The sequence below is a fragment of the Empidonax traillii genome, unplaced genomic scaffold (assembly GCF_003031625.1).
Source record: "Empidonax traillii isolate 1590-97213 ecotype Southwest subspecies unplaced genomic scaffold, ASM303162v1 scaffold601:size890739, whole genome shotgun sequence".
Taxonomy (NCBI): Eukaryota; Metazoa; Chordata; class Aves; order Passeriformes; family Tyrannidae; genus Empidonax; species Empidonax traillii.
In genome coordinates, this window is record NW_020955794.1 from 124,057 (window position 1) to 138,823 (window position 14,767).

Below are 14,767 nucleotides of genomic sequence, written 5' to 3' on the forward strand. Positions count from 1 at the left end.
CAGTGTGTCAGGCACGCAGAACACGCCGGTGTTGTGTCATCTCCTCCCGTGCGTCCTGTACATCAGGCAGTCCAACTGGACTGGCCAGTTTCCAGAGTGAAATCATACAGTCTGCTACCAGCACTACGAATTTATATTGTCAGAAAGTCCTCATGTCATAGCCTGAGAGCAATTATCAATGAGGAATTATTGATTTTAATGTCAAACTGTGCAAGCACTTAAGAGGGGGAAAAATAGAAGGAAATGGCAAAGAACGAACAGACTAAAAGAATCACCCTCTTTCCTCACTCTGCCCCCATCCTCCTGACTAGGTGGTACCATCCTCAGAGATAATCATCTGACCACTCCATGAACCCACCCAACCCACCAGGCCAGGAGCAAACCCACCCACTCCCAGTGCTTCAGTTCTGCCAGCCTGCAGGTCAGGAGCAGCAGAAGGAAGGAAGAATGCAGGGCCTTTGTTTTAGGAGTGTTTAAACACATTATTAAAACCAAGCATCCAAAACCCAAAGGATCTCAGTATCACGGATTACTCTTGCAAATATCTGCATTTACTTTTAAAGTAAGCTTGTATGCAAAAGCCTTTTTTAAATCTCTTTAAGGAAGGTGCGTGTCTGGCTAGGAACAAGGTTTAGTAATGTCCAAACAGCCAGAGCCAGATAAGCTGTGGAGTATCAGCCCATTTGCTCTAGTGCATGAAGATTATCTGCTTCTCTGCATCCTGCAGTGTTTTATCCAACATACATGTGAATATATAAAAGTGTGTGTATATACACCTATACACACATACACAAACAGCCCTAAGATGCTTGGGATCCCCTTGGGGTGTCCATCCCAAAATAAAAAAAAATTAACCACAGATATGTCAAAAGCCTGTAGGTTATTTCACTTGAGGAACATGTTTCTCAATACAGATCAACTTTCTAACACAAGCCTATGTTTCTTATCCCAAAGCAGGGCTACAGGAGTTAAGCACACTCCACTTCACATAAAAAATTCCATTACCTGTAGCATCACCTCTAGCATCACCTTCAGCATCTGTTAACCACAGAACAAGAACATTTCTGAGGGCAAGCATATTGAGTCTCATGCCAAACTCCTCAATGGCACCTCAGATGAGCTCTCTGGGGTTACAGCTTACTACAATGTAAGAACAAAACAAACAAATCAATCTAACCATTCTTTCTCCCTTTTCAGTTTGGCACAGAAGAAATCACGTCAGCATCTTTGCACTGCCACTTCACCTGATAATAAGAATGTAAGGCAGTGAACTAAATCTTACATGCTACAATTCATATGCTAAATATATATGAAAACCAAACCCTGCTGCTTAACTTCTATTATAATCAGAAATCCTTATATCTGATCCTTATGGATTGAAAGAATGTTCCTTTCTTTTGCAAGGAAAAAAAAAAATTATAAACAAGAGTTGAAGTTTAGTATCGACATGAGGTAAGACACTATTTTAAGGTCATTTATTACGTTTCCCATGCAAGAAATACAAGAAATTTTAAGCTTGAAAGAAAATTTTATCACTGTATTTCACTACCAACATTTTGGCTGGAACACCACCCAAACTGACTCCAGATTTCAGTCCATACTAAAACTGGTGACAGTGTCCCTGAATGGGAAACAACAGAAAACTAAGTACAAGACTAAGTATTCTACTCTAAGTTGTTCTGTTTCTGCAAATGTATAAATGCAAACATGTACTTCCATTTCAATCACCTGCATTTTGCTACTTTCACATCACAGAAGAAATAAGATTTAATCTCAGAGGAGGTAAAGCAGCATGAATTAGTTAAGAAGTTGACCCATTTCCAGTACCTCTTCTACTTCGTATTATAAGTAACAGTTCTGTTGACTCAGATGAAATCTTTAGGATTAAAAAGAAAAATCAATCTTTCCCTTCAGGTTCAGGCTTTGTTTAGCTGAAAGAAATACTCCAAAACTCCTGTGAGGAAGAATGAGAAGTGATAAAACCCTGATCAACCTGTTGCCCGTGCTCCTCCACGGCCAGCCGAGCATCTGAAGGGCTTTCAGCTGCAGATCACTGCCCCACCTCCTCCCCACCGACGCAGCAGGTTCAGCCTGGAGCTGCCTCTCAGTTAAGCGCAGTTTCCAGCCTGCTGTCTCAGCCAGGTTTGCAGCCACGCACCGAGCACTTCTTTTGTATTCCAGTGACACCCCGTGGCATTTCCCTAAGACTGCAGGCTTTCCCAGTCCCAATAATCACATCATTAACCGTATGGGTAAGAAACAACGAATAAAAAACCAGATAAAGGACACTGCAACACCGAGCTGAAGGACTGCTGGTGCATGCACTGTGGAAAGAATCTATTAATGAATAGAATCTATTAAGAATCTTTTAATGCCTGAGCTTCCCGGGTCTTTTACTGCAACAGGGAGCTGCTCTAACACTGCAATATTCCTGTCTGAGTTACATGAGTGACTTCCAAGAGATATCCTAACTAGCACCGAGAGGACTGCAGCGTGTGATCATAAAGTCTCTGTTTTCACTGCATTAGAACACACCCACCCACCATTTCAAGAGTGTAATTTCTATATGCATCAGCATATAAAAAAAAAGAAAAACAAAAGACACAAGTGAATTCGAACAGCAGCCAAACAATTTTAATGCTTGCTCTTAACCTCGTGGAAAACACCCTCTTTACAAACAGCAAATGCCCTTGCTTTTGTCCTTCAGCTCTTTACCACATGAAGGAATATACTCAAAGTGGGTCTCTTAATACTGCACTGCAGGACATTTTGCATTTACTGAACACATCAAGGGCCACCCTGGGCATATCATGTGTCTCCTCTGAAATTATATCCTGCAATAACAGTAAACATTTTGAAACGTGGGAGAAGGGTGTGATAATTCACATTGTGCTGGTTGGTTAACCATAATATTTCTCAATAAACTACACATGTTTCTAATGGGAATGTTTCTTCACATGCAATTTTCAATGATGTAAAACATCAGGTTCAACAGATGGATGCACGTCAGAAAAAGATGCCCACAGACACACCAAATGGAAGGTGGGAAGAGAAATTTCACTGGCCCTTCAGTCAAAGATTCCATCAAGTCTTAAACTTATGAGCAAGACAGTGATGCTGAAGAGAAGTACACAAATGTGAAGGAAAGACAGAAAAGAAAAAAAACACCTAACCTGATTTTTAATTCCTCTGAGAACTCAAAAACTTGGGGAAAAAAGTTCTCTATGTGCTTCCTCATCACATGTTTATCCTTGTTTAGAAAGATTCATCAGCTACACTCCAGTAGAACACACTAAGAAAAAAGAGCAGAAAATCCTGTGGAGTGAGATCTGACAAAATTTTGTTTTAAATGCAAAAAACCTCTAAACATCCATCCTTCCTCTACACACTATGCCAGAAAGAAAAATATGTTTTTTAGAAAAGTTTTTTTCCTGCCTGAAAAATGACATAAAAAGGTGAGAAGAATCCTTTCAAGCTGCCTAACACAAGCTTATGTTTCCTGTCACTGGAGGACAACTCAAGATCCACACAGCATCGCTACAGCTTCACAAGTTTCACCGCTGTTCTCTCTCACAGATTTCTCATCATCTCCCTCTGCTTTTCTGCTGGAGACGTCCACCAGCTATAACGAAAAAAAAAACACTGTCAAATTTCCCTTTAAAATATAAGGAGACCAAAATGGCACTCCTTATGCTGGACCTCTCTTTCAAAACTCTTCCTGCCACGTAACTTGGGCTTCCTTGTCACACTATTCCCAGGAAAACTGTACCCTACACTTCTCACTTTGTTCTTTGTGAAATACCTTTCTTGATAAATAACAAAGCAACGTAAACATGCATAACAGGCAGCATAGTGAGTAAAGATCTCACTGTATTAGCCACAATGTACTCACTTACATTAATGACTGAGAGATCTCTGCTTAATGTGCCCTTAAAAACATCAAGAACAGAAATGCCACCACCTTACTGAGCAACCTCTTCCCATGCTTTTCTTAGAAAAACAGGGGTATTATTCGTAGGAGAAGACTCAGGTTATTTTGGGCTGCTTGTGCACAACAATCCAAAGACCACAGGACAAAACAAAACAAAAAGAAAATTATCATCCCAGTCTTGTGCAGCACGGCCAGGCAGGCAGTAGCAACAGCTTCAACAATTAAAATGTCTAGCATTAAAATTATTCTATAAGTACTGAGATTTCCTCCACTGAGATACCTCAGAACACAAAACAGGGCTGCTGACTTAACCTCAAATAACTTCTTTCGCTTCTTCGTGCTGAATACCTGTCAATGCAGAATTCTAGACACAAGCAGGAAAAAGTTTCTTCCCCAAGAAAGCTTCCATAGAAAAAATAATGCTTGTTAAGAAAGACAGAGAGCCTTTTTACCAGGGCCTGTAACGAAAGGACATGGGAAAATGGTTTTAGGCTGGAAGAGGGCAGGTTTAGAATGGACATAAGGAAGGAAGTTTTGTTATGATGAGGGTAACATGGAACAGGCAGCCCAAAGAAGTAGTGGATGCCTCATCACGAGGGGTCTCCATGGTCAAGTTGCTCTGAGCAACCCTCCAGCAGCCTTCCAGCACCTGAAGGGAGCCCGCAAGAAAGCCAGAGAGGGACTTCTCACAAGGGCTCGTGGCTGTAACTCTGAGGCACAATTTTTTCCTGTAGGAGTTGAGGAAAACCTAGCAAGAAAGATGCAATGAATATGACACTGGCAGATTGTTCCCAGTGAAGAGTGCACAGTGCTGAAGATCTCCAGCTTCACTGATCACAAGCTCAACTCAACATGGCTTAGGAGGAACAAGTGGTTTTGCCTCTCAGGAACACGCACGTTTATGTGACCATGTGCTCTTTCAGTCCATTTTATTTAATTATTAGGCCTCTTTTGAGATTTAAAAGCAAAATAAAACTGCTTGGCTTTGCTCAGACAAAGAGAAACGAAATAGAATAATGAAGCCCACAAAGAATAAGTTCACCTCTTCAGCTCCCCAAGCTAGCAGATCACAAGGCACAAGTCTTTAGAATTAGCTCCTAAAATCCTGAAACTTCTTCAGCCTTTCCAGAAAAATAATCTTTCATGTGAAGAATACAGATAAAGAGACCAGTCCAAAACAGAACAGCCTCTCAACCGGGCCTGTGGCAGATCTGTAGTCTCTCAAGAGACAACTCAACAGGCACACACTGCTTTTTGTACTGAACACAAGTATCACAGACTGGTTGTCCAAGTAACAACAACTACTTGAGGCCTTGTGCAACCCAGGTTTGCTCGCCAGTCTGAGGCCGGGTGGAACTGAAATTCTTTGTCATCGCGCTCTTACACATACACAGCAACCTCCCTGCCAGATATTGTAGCATCTCCTAAATGTAGTCTCTCCTAATAGAACTTTCTCATTTCTTTTTTGAGGATTTCTATTGCATCATTTACATTTCAAGCTGTCACTGGCACAATCCTGGTTCTGCCTTACACACAAAGCAGGACAAAGCATTTGCTTTACAGGCAAAGCATGCTCTGCTCTGTTTAATGCTCTCCCTACCTTTCTGCCTCTTCTGCTGCAAACAGCAGTCAGTGCTGCACACTTCTAGACCCTATCTATCAGTACCCCACAAAATGCCAATTGCTTTGCCTGACAGGCTATCATAATGTCCGCAGTTTCATGTTCCAGGGTCCTCATGCAGTAGACGTAAACAAATAAAAAAAAGGTAACGAGTTTCTGGCCAAAAATTGATGCTGTGCTGCTCCGTTTCCTCTAGTGATGCCTTCAGGGCAAAGTGACTCCAATAACTTCCCTAGCCATCATTTCCTCCAGCAGCAGGGAGGGCTGAACATCCCAGCTCCGTCCTGCACGGCACGAGCAAGTGCTGATGCCCATGTGTGCCCACACAGCAGGCCTGGCATCTTCCAAAAAAACATGAGCTCCCCGAGTGTCCACTGCACAGAATAAGAACACAGAACGAGTGCAGGGGATGTATGAAAAAAACAGCGTGAGGAAAAGAAACAAAGAAAAGTCCATCAGTCCATCTACCCCACCCCAAAAAAAAACAGGAGCAAAATCTGCTCTGTGTCGGAAACTCCCACAAGATATCTTGATTTCGAGCAACTGAATGCATGCACAGGTAGTTATGACTCTGAGAGAGTAACACACATAACAGACTAGAGCAAAACTGGAGATCCATTATATATCAGGATGTAACATAGCATATCTCATCAACCAGTGGTACAGGGCAAGCTGGCGTGCTCAGAACTGTTCTGTCTTCACTGCGGAGATTACCAGCACACCTCTAAACCAGTTCATCCACTCTTTAGAAGGTTGTGACAGAACAAAAGAAAGTAAGGTTTAAAACAAGAGGGACAGTGAAAAATAGGGACAGAAATATGAACTTCAGTAGGAACCTCGGGATACACAAAGCACACATTCCATTAGGCACAAAAAACAAAAGACGTCTTTTAAAAACAGAGGAAGAGCAACCACCTACCTTTCAAAAGGGGCTGGAAAGTTGGAATTTCCTGCAGTTTTATGACATCTGGATCATTGCTGACATTCCGTGAGGATTGTGTTCCTGGGGCTACCACCACGATGTCATCCATTTTTGCGCGTTGCTTGGCTGGCAAAGGAGATGCTGGAAGAATATGGGAGGGAAAGGGAACAATCAATAAGCAGATTCCATCAGAATCCAACCCTACGTGAATGTTGCTCTATTTAACACTGCACAGGTATGCTTTTTATAGTACAAACACATCACCGAGATCACTGGAAGGCCCTAAGCTCCTTTCTCTCTTTCCAAATCGGGTTAACAGCTGATTCTGAAACACCTGCAGCACTGACACCCTCCCGACTCCTCCTCCCTCTGTGCCCACTGTTCTCCCAGCTCTCCGGCTCTGCCTCCCCCGGCCCGGGCGGTGCCCCCTCGCCGTCACAGGAAGGGCCGGGCCGCTGCTTCCCAAGGGAACAGCTGTTCCCTGCTGCACAGCCGCCGCCCCTCGCCACCGCCCGCGGGCAAGCCCTTTTCCCGGGGGGGCAGCCCCTTTTCCCGGGGGGGGCAGTCCCTTTTCCCGGGGGGGCAGCCCCTTTTCCCGGGGGGCAGTCCCATTCACGGCGCCCTGTCTCTATTATCCCCCTCCCTCTTCCCCTCTCCCTGCCGGGCCCCGACCTGCTGCGCTGGGCTCCCCCGGCCGGCTCTCGGCCTCGGCGCTCTGCTCGGCTCCCATGGCGGTGCCCGCTCGTTCCCCGCTCGTTCCCCGCTCGTTCCCCGCTCGTTCCCCGCTCGTTCCCCGCTCGTTCCCCGCTCGTTCCCCGCTCGTTCCCCGCTCGTTCCCCGCCTCCCGCAGCGCGGGGGCAGCACCGCAGCCGCGGCCGCCCACGGGGTTCCGGCGGGCCGGGTGATGACGGCGGCGGCTCCGCCCGAGGGCGGTGCTCCGATCGGGGCCGAGGGGCGGTGCGAAGCATCGCTCATCTGCCGGGGAGGGAGCTTGAGGGAGGTGACACTACTGAGTGAGATCGCGTCTGGAGTACTGCGCGCCCCTCCGGGCTCCTCAGGGTAAGAGGGTCCGGCAGAGGCCACAGAGATGATGAGGGGTCTGGAGCGTCTCTGTTACGAGGAGAGGCTGCGGGAGCTGGGCCTGTTTAGTCTAGAGAAGACTTGATAGGGGATCTCATTAATACATATAAATATCTCAAGGGCAGGTGCCAAGAGAATGGTGCCAGAGGCTTTGGTGGTGCCCGGCAACAGGAGACAAGGAGTAATGGCCATGAAGTAAAACACAAGAAGCTTCATCTCAACACAAAGAAGAAATTCTTTACACTGAGGGTGGCATATTTTCATCTCTGTGCATATTTTCACATTCACTATCATTACAGTGCCCTCACACCATTAACACTATCCCAACAGTCCCAGTAAAGAAGGAGTTTCACCACCCTCCACCAACCCAGCCAGACCTTTGGCCTTATTTTTCGACTTCTTTCTGCTTGGCTTCTTCCATCACCACTCTGCAAGCAAAGGCAGGTGGCAACTGCAACTTTGTCTGACCTGGGCTTGCTTTTAGTATTCATTTCCACTGTCATTCACTGTGTGATGCAGTTAATAGGTGACACGTTAAGTGTTCACATTCTCTTACAGCTTTTTCTTTAAGCAGTCAGTGTTACCAGTTTATCAAAAGAGAGATGCCTGGCTAGAAAGAAACATTTTCTTAAACAAGTGCAGCTGAAAATTTCAGATAAAAACACCCCACCAAGAATGTGAGAATCACAACCGAACATTAAGAACTGCCCCAAAACAGCCATTTGATGCAAAATGTGATGGTGGGTTCAATCTCTTAGAACAATCATGGCCAAAAAAAAGCCAAATTAACAGCCATATTAACAAAGGGGACTGACTGGGCATCAAGAACATCCATCCCTTGCCATCTAACCATTACAATATATAAAATAACCCGCCCTTTGGTATCTCTTCAGGTAACGTACCATCTCTAAAATGTCTTTTAATTACAGGAAACTAAATAAAAGGTCTCGTTCCTGAAAAAGAAGGAATATGTCCTATAATCCTTCCATTCTTTGCACTCTTTGTCCCTGGGCTACTTTTACTCCTAAACACTACCCCAAAAAAATAATAAAAAAAAAAATTAAAAAAGAGGAAATGAAAAATTTCCAAGGAAAAACATTACTTAAGCAAGCAATGTCACAGAGACAGCTGAGGGAAGAATGGTTAAGCCACCAGTCAGTGGTCCCAGGAGACAGGCTATTCCTCAAACCCCCTGTGCTTGGCTGTGGTTTGGACAGGATTACTCAGGTAGCAAGGAGTCTCTTACACAGCCATGGAAATACATCCATGTCCATTTAGTCCAGGCAGCAAGTCAGGTAGGCAGGTAGCTAGACAGGTAGGTAGGCAGGCAGGCAAGAAGGCAGGCAGGAGGAGGAGGAAGGAGGGGAGGAGGAGGAGGAGGGCGGGCAGGCGGCCCGGGCCCGCCTCCCGCGGTCCCTCCTCCCGGACGTGCCGGGGCACCCGCGGTTTCCCCGCGCCGCCCTCACGATCCTCCACCTTCCCGCCGCCGGGCGGCAGGGGGGACAGCCCGAGGGTGCCCCCAGGAACGCCTCCCCGCCCGGGGAATAGAGGAGGCACCTCGGCGCGGCCGGCCAAGAAACCCGCCCTCCCGGGTCACCATGTCCCCGGGTGGCGGCCGGGGCTTGGTTCGCCTGCTGCTGATCACCTGCGCGATGGCCGGGCCGTCCCTGAGCCAGGAGTGTTCGGCGGAGAGAATGGAGAATTCCATCATCGACATAGACTTGTCCCTGCCCCGGGGTGTCCGGGGCGCGGAGCCGCTGCGCGTCCCCGGTGCGGGCGCTTGTGTGCGCGCCTGCTGCTCGGGGCACAGCCTCGCAGGTAACCTCGGCCGCCCTCCCCGCCGCTGCCCGCCACCCCAAAGCCTAAGATGCCTAGAATGTATTTAGGAGACGCGCTACAAAGTGACTGATATTTTAAAGCACTGATGGTTTTTGTATTTAATTTTAGCCAAAAATGAGAATGCTTACCCATCTCTGTGGTGGCTGGTTTGCATCGAGCTCTTGGAGCAGCAAGGAGGCAAAGCAGGAAGTAGAAACGACAGGGGTAGAGGTGACCCTCCCAAGCAGCGAGACGACAAGCAATTCCTGGGATGTAATAGGGAAAAACGTGTAAATAATTTTCTTCCCCATGAGTTTATCAAGGGGGTTTTCAGATTTATCAGGATCTGTAAGCGAGAAATTGTTATATGAAGTGGTGCCGTTGTGGTACAGGTAAGGGGAAGATGAGGGATTAGACTCATCATTTCCCCAATTTTATTTGTACAGGAAGAGGAAGGTGTGACCTTTTGTATTTTGGCCACGGGCCATTCTTTTGTAGTCCTTGGCTGTTCTTCCTGTAGGGATGTTATGAGTTAGTAGTTTTCCTCTTACTCACATGAAGAAAAATTAATGAAATAGAGCTCATTATCATACTGCTATAAAAGTTCTTATTGCTGAAACACACATTTATGATGTTTTGCAGGAGACAAGAAGTGTAATTTGGTAATTTTTTATGCTGGAAGAACAAGAGCACATCCAAACTGCTACCTGTTTCACTGCCCTACCACAGACGCTTGTCTGATGAAACCTGCAAAAGGACTTGTGAGCTACAGGATAACCACAGGTAAATAACAGAGAGGTTATTTAATAATAATAATTTAATAATAGCACCCACACTAGAGGACTTTTCCACCCGTGAACTTTCAGAAGTGGCCAGAAAATAGGTTTTTTGTGTTTTTAGTAAAAAGTTCTAAGCCAAACCCTATAAATTGAGAATGTTGCCCCTTTGCTTTGTGGCAAATGGATGGGCAGGTATGTGGTGAGCTTCTTTGTGGGCCCGGCTTCCTGCTTGGAATAACATCATGACCCTTATAAAATTCCTTCACGTTAGACTGAGAGCTCCTCATCATTTGCCCTTGCTTAAAACAAAAAGAAGCTGCTGCCATGTTGATATATTCTAGAAGGAAGATTTCCTGGATGTAACAATGAAGATCACACAATGCAGTGGAAGTACCATGCCCTTTTTAAAGGGCCCATGCTATGCTGATCAGTAATTGGCAGTGGTAATTATCATCTTCTGTTTTCAGTAAGGGAACCTGAAGTGCAGAAGCTGAGGCTGACAGGTATTATGACACAGAATTTAAATGTCACTGTGTATGTTTTAAAGAAAAGAAGTTCATGATGCCTCAGTTTCATTAGTCATTACCTCCCAGAGCTCCCTTATATCTCTCTTTCCAAAAAATACAAATAAAGGAAGGCTATGTTAGTCAAAAAGAGATTTAATAATTAAATACTGGTATTTCTGTTTCCAGACACCCGTGCCCCAGAGGATAAATCCATCAAAACTGAGAACTTTTCTTCAAATGAGTATTCTTTGTCTTCGGATGCAGAAGCCTTTTTTTCTCACAGTCAGGACAGCCCTCAGAATCCTACTGCCACTTTGCAACAATCGGTGTTTCATCAGGCATCTGAACTCGTGAACCACATAGGCAAGCATTTAGACAACATTGAATTTCATACAGATTTTCCCGAATCTCAAAGGGCAGAACAGTCAGAGAGCTTAGATTCCATTCCAAGGGAGAAAGAAATTAACCTGCCACCAAACATGTTTTCTGCTGTTCAGACTGGAAATCCCACTGCTTCATTCCCCACCACTCAGTCTGGTGCTCCTGAAACCAGCAGCGCTGCTCTTCCTCCTCTGCCTGCAAGTACCGCCCAGCTGGAATTTCATACGACCCCTCTGCATCCTCGTGTTGCTAAACCTGCCATCACCCCCACCACAGCTACCTCTCCTCCTGCCACAGCCTCTGCAGCTAAACCTGGTACCCCTGTCACCAGCATCGCTGCTGGTCCTCTTTCCACTCCCACAACTTCTACGACCAAGCGAGTGACCCCAAACTCCAGACCTGCTGCTGCTCCATCAGGGCTCAGGACTCCAGCCGTGTCTCCTGAGCCAACAGCTCTCTCTCGCAATCACATCAGCCACGGAACCCTCCCCTCTTTTTCAGATTCCATTCTCTCTGCTGGCGGTTCCCCCGCATCTCCCCAAAACGACCTTCAGGGTGATGACGCGCCTGACTCAGAAATCCACCTGTCAGAGGGTGTTCTGGGAGGGAAAGGTGCTGTTCAGCTGGGGGAGAAAAGCAGCCTTGTGGCAGCTTTGCTTTTTGGGGTGGTGTTCTTGTTGCTAGTTATTGCGCTGACAGGGAAGAAAATCCACGAGTCTCTTCAGAAGAGGCATTATACCAGGCTGGATTACCTGATCAATGGAATGTACGCTGATGCCTGATGGGGAGAGGGAATAACATTTTAGGGAGCACCTCATTTTTGAGAGGGCAACTCTGAAATGGAACAGTAGATGCTGAAATCTCAGAAGAGGATGGATTCCTTTTCTCTCCTCTAATAGAAAAGCAGAAGGCGGGATATGGGTTTGGTGGGGAAAAGAAATTGCTCTTTCTATGCTGAACTATAACGTCTATCATTTTTGATTTATACTAAATCCTGAAAATAAACACTCAAATCCAAGTTAATCTAAGAAGGTCTTATATTTAAGGAGAAAAAGCATTCCATGAGCTTAATTTGTACCGTGACAAGATTAGTGAAATAGAAGTTTTATAATAAATTGAGTACCTGTGCAGCAGGAGGGTGTTTTCAGTGCTATTTGCACCAAATACCATAGTGTTACATGATTGCCTGGCAATCCTATTTGCTCTATTTGTAGCTATAAAGGAATACTTAGTAATAGAGCTTTGCATTCAAAGTATCCATGTCAGGCAGCATAACCAACACCAAACATCCCGGCAGAGAAGGAAGGGTGACTCCTGAATGAGAGGAAACAATTCTGTTGCAAAATATGAAATGTGACTCACACCCAAGAGATTGTTGCACCTGTCAAGCTTAGTGTGGTGGGAAGCGGGCGTGATCCAAAAGTGGCCTCAAGGCAAGTTTTCTGAAAGCTCTGAGAAAATTCCCTGAAAATTCCATTATTCAGAGATCAAAGAAATGTCAAGAAGCTGAATTCTTACTATAGGGGGGGGGCTGCACACTGCTTTATAGATACAAACCCAGCTGTTCTGTAAATGAAAGGCATTCTGGATAACCTCTTAAAGGTGAACAAAATTAACAAATGAAAAGTATCTCAAATTCATCAGCTTGTGACTGCACTTTGTTTAACCTCAGGTGTTTCTTTTTAACAGACATTTTCAGAGGTTTGTGGCCAAGGAATGTGATAAGAGGGAACAACTTTTCTAGGAGATGAGTTCACAGACTGATAAGGACTGGGTCTAGCTGTAAAAAATGCAGATGCAGACCTTAGGTTGGCCATAATTTACTCTCACGAGAACTAAAACCTCACAAGAAGCTTTCTCTGCTGCAGGTGAGCTCACGGCAGCTTATTTATTGCAGGAGAGGTGCTGAAAACAACCCCTGAATCCTCACTGTGCCTTTCTGCTGTCATTAGCTGGAGGGGAAGATGGTTGGTATTAATTTATCAGGTTACAGTAGCAAAATGTTCAAGGGAAGACAAGCAGGTATATCTTGGGGTTGTTCAGAGCACTGGGCACGTTTCAAATGGGTTTGGATCTTTCTAGAGGAGCCTTTACGAGCCGTGTTTGAACACTAGAGGGCAACAATAGTTTATTAAATGGAATTGACGTGTTCTGAGGATGACAATTACAAAAAGTTTTAATTAGTTCATTTTTTAACTCTCCAAACAGCGGATATTTCGTTCCAAAAAAAATGTTTTATAGGAAAGCTTTTTGTTTACTGGAAGGTTCTGGGTGGGAGATTATTACCAAGAATATGCCTCCATCTTTATTTTTAATAACTACCTAGAAATCAATTAAGAGGGTAAAAAAAGATTTGGGTGCTCCTTGAAATAATAAATTGTCCCAACATCTTGCATTTGTTTGGCCTTACCTTACACATCTCTGAAAAGAGGAAAACTTCATAAAACATCACAGACATTAAACCTAAAGATTAACCATTAGAGGGCAATCTTTTCTGATCTGAGCAGCTCAGCTTGCTTTTCTAGTGCATTTTGAGAATTTGACTCATAAAAACAACACCCACGAAGAGGTGTCATGGTTAATGATCCACAGCCATACTCTTGAGGAGCTCAGTGTCTTTGATGACCTGAAGACTAATTTTTATATTAATATAAAAATTAAGACATAAACATGAGTGTGACTATAAATATGAAATATATACGAGAAATACACATATGATTCTTCCTTACAAAGTTTGAACCGAAGAGGGATGAGCCTCTTTGCTTGCCATAAACTGCACTTTAGCCCAGAAGTGGCTCCTGTGAGTGGCAAAAGAGCTCCTTCCTACATACAGGTGGTGTCTTACACTGTGTGCATTATATAAATTGAAAATTGTTGTAGAAAAGATTGCCAATTACTGTGACACAGTGACTTACCTTTCTTGACCACAGGCATAAATTCTAGTCACTAATCTCTGTGACTAAAAGAGAGCAAGGAAATGTGCAACGCTTCACCGGTAACTAATTTTTAAACTTCAAAGGCTGCAGCGCAAAGCAGAATTGTTAAATATTATGCATATTGCAAAATGCTGAAGGGGTTTGAAAAGGAAATATTCTTAAATTGTTGTTGCTTAAAAAGGCACGCACGTTATGGTTAATAGAGCCCAGATGCTGACTTGGTTTTGAAAAGCTGAGCAAGCTAAAACAAAATAGTGTTTCGGTGTATGTCAGCCTGAAATGTGAGCTCTTTTAAAGGGATGTTTTTTGCTGTATCAACATAGCATTAAAAACACTTTACGAATTTTAGAACAGTAACTTTTCTCAAATGACGTTTTTATAACGTGCCTTTGAAATGCAGCTACGGCTGAATATTCACGGGGAAAGTTTGGGACTTGCCCTGTGGTCTGGTGGGCAGTGCCAAATTAAAATCACAATCCTGCACGGTTCATGCTGAGAACCGTGACCACTGAAGAAGCATATCCTCAAGCAGTCCTGGGTGAGCTTGTTTCCTTTGCTAGGTCTGCCAGGTCTCCTCAGTGTGACAGCTCTCCTCCAGTGGTTTGTAACTTCACTCCTGAACAATTACAGGGCCCTGTTAAAGTGACAAAATACGTGAAAAAAAAATGCTGTGGCAGCTCCAGAGAGGCACAAAGTTACGCCATGTGCTGGGCCCTGCCTTCTGTTTATCACACTGCTTGACACCAAACAGCACCCTCAGGAGGAGGGGGAGGAAAGCAGCCCCTCAAACTGC

The 14,767-nt window shown here is 44.7% G+C and overlaps 2 protein-coding genes across 2 annotated transcripts in view; one reads left to right on the forward strand and one right to left on the reverse strand.

Moving 5' to 3' along the window:
- BORCS5 (BLOC-1 related complex subunit 5) overlaps positions 1-7,221 on the reverse strand; it is a 32,246-nt gene extending 25,025 nt beyond the window's left edge. The window contains exons 1-2 of the mRNA XM_027898519.1: positions 7,147-7,221; positions 6,472-6,600 (exon numbers count right to left, since the gene is read on the reverse strand). Of these exons, the coding sequence (XP_027754320.1) occupies positions 6,472-6,600; positions 7,147-7,204 (187 nt within the window). The 5' untranslated portion in view covers positions 7,205-7,221. The remainder of the gene's footprint in view (positions 1-6,471; positions 6,601-7,146) is intronic.
- Positions 7,222-9,143: 1,922 nt separating this feature from the next.
- Positions 9,144-12,168, forward strand: MANSC1 (MANSC domain containing 1). Its single transcript, XM_027898530.1, has 3 exons — positions 9,144-9,372; positions 10,015-10,155; positions 10,844-12,168. The coding sequence occupies exons 1-3, from the start codon at positions 9,153-9,155 to the stop codon at positions 11,818-11,820; spliced, it is 1,338 nt and encodes a 445-aa protein (XP_027754331.1). The 5' UTR covers positions 9,144-9,152; the 3' UTR covers positions 11,821-12,168.
- Positions 12,169-14,767: the final 2,599 nt, after the last annotated feature.

Bases quoted from the DNA above. Each gene is read 5' to 3' on its own strand.
- MANSC1 (XM_027898530.1), top strand. From the start codon at position 9,153: ATGTCCCCGGGTGGCGGCCGGGGCTTGGTTCGCCTGCTGCTGATCACC. The intron at 9,373-10,014 runs GTAACCTCGGCC...GATGTTTTGCAG, and splicing joins CTCGGGGCACAGCCTCGCAG to GAGACAAGAAGTGTAATTTG. The intron at 10,156-10,843 runs GTAAATAACAGA...TTCTGTTTCCAG, and splicing joins GAGCTACAGGATAACCACAG to ACACCCGTGCCCCAGAGGAT.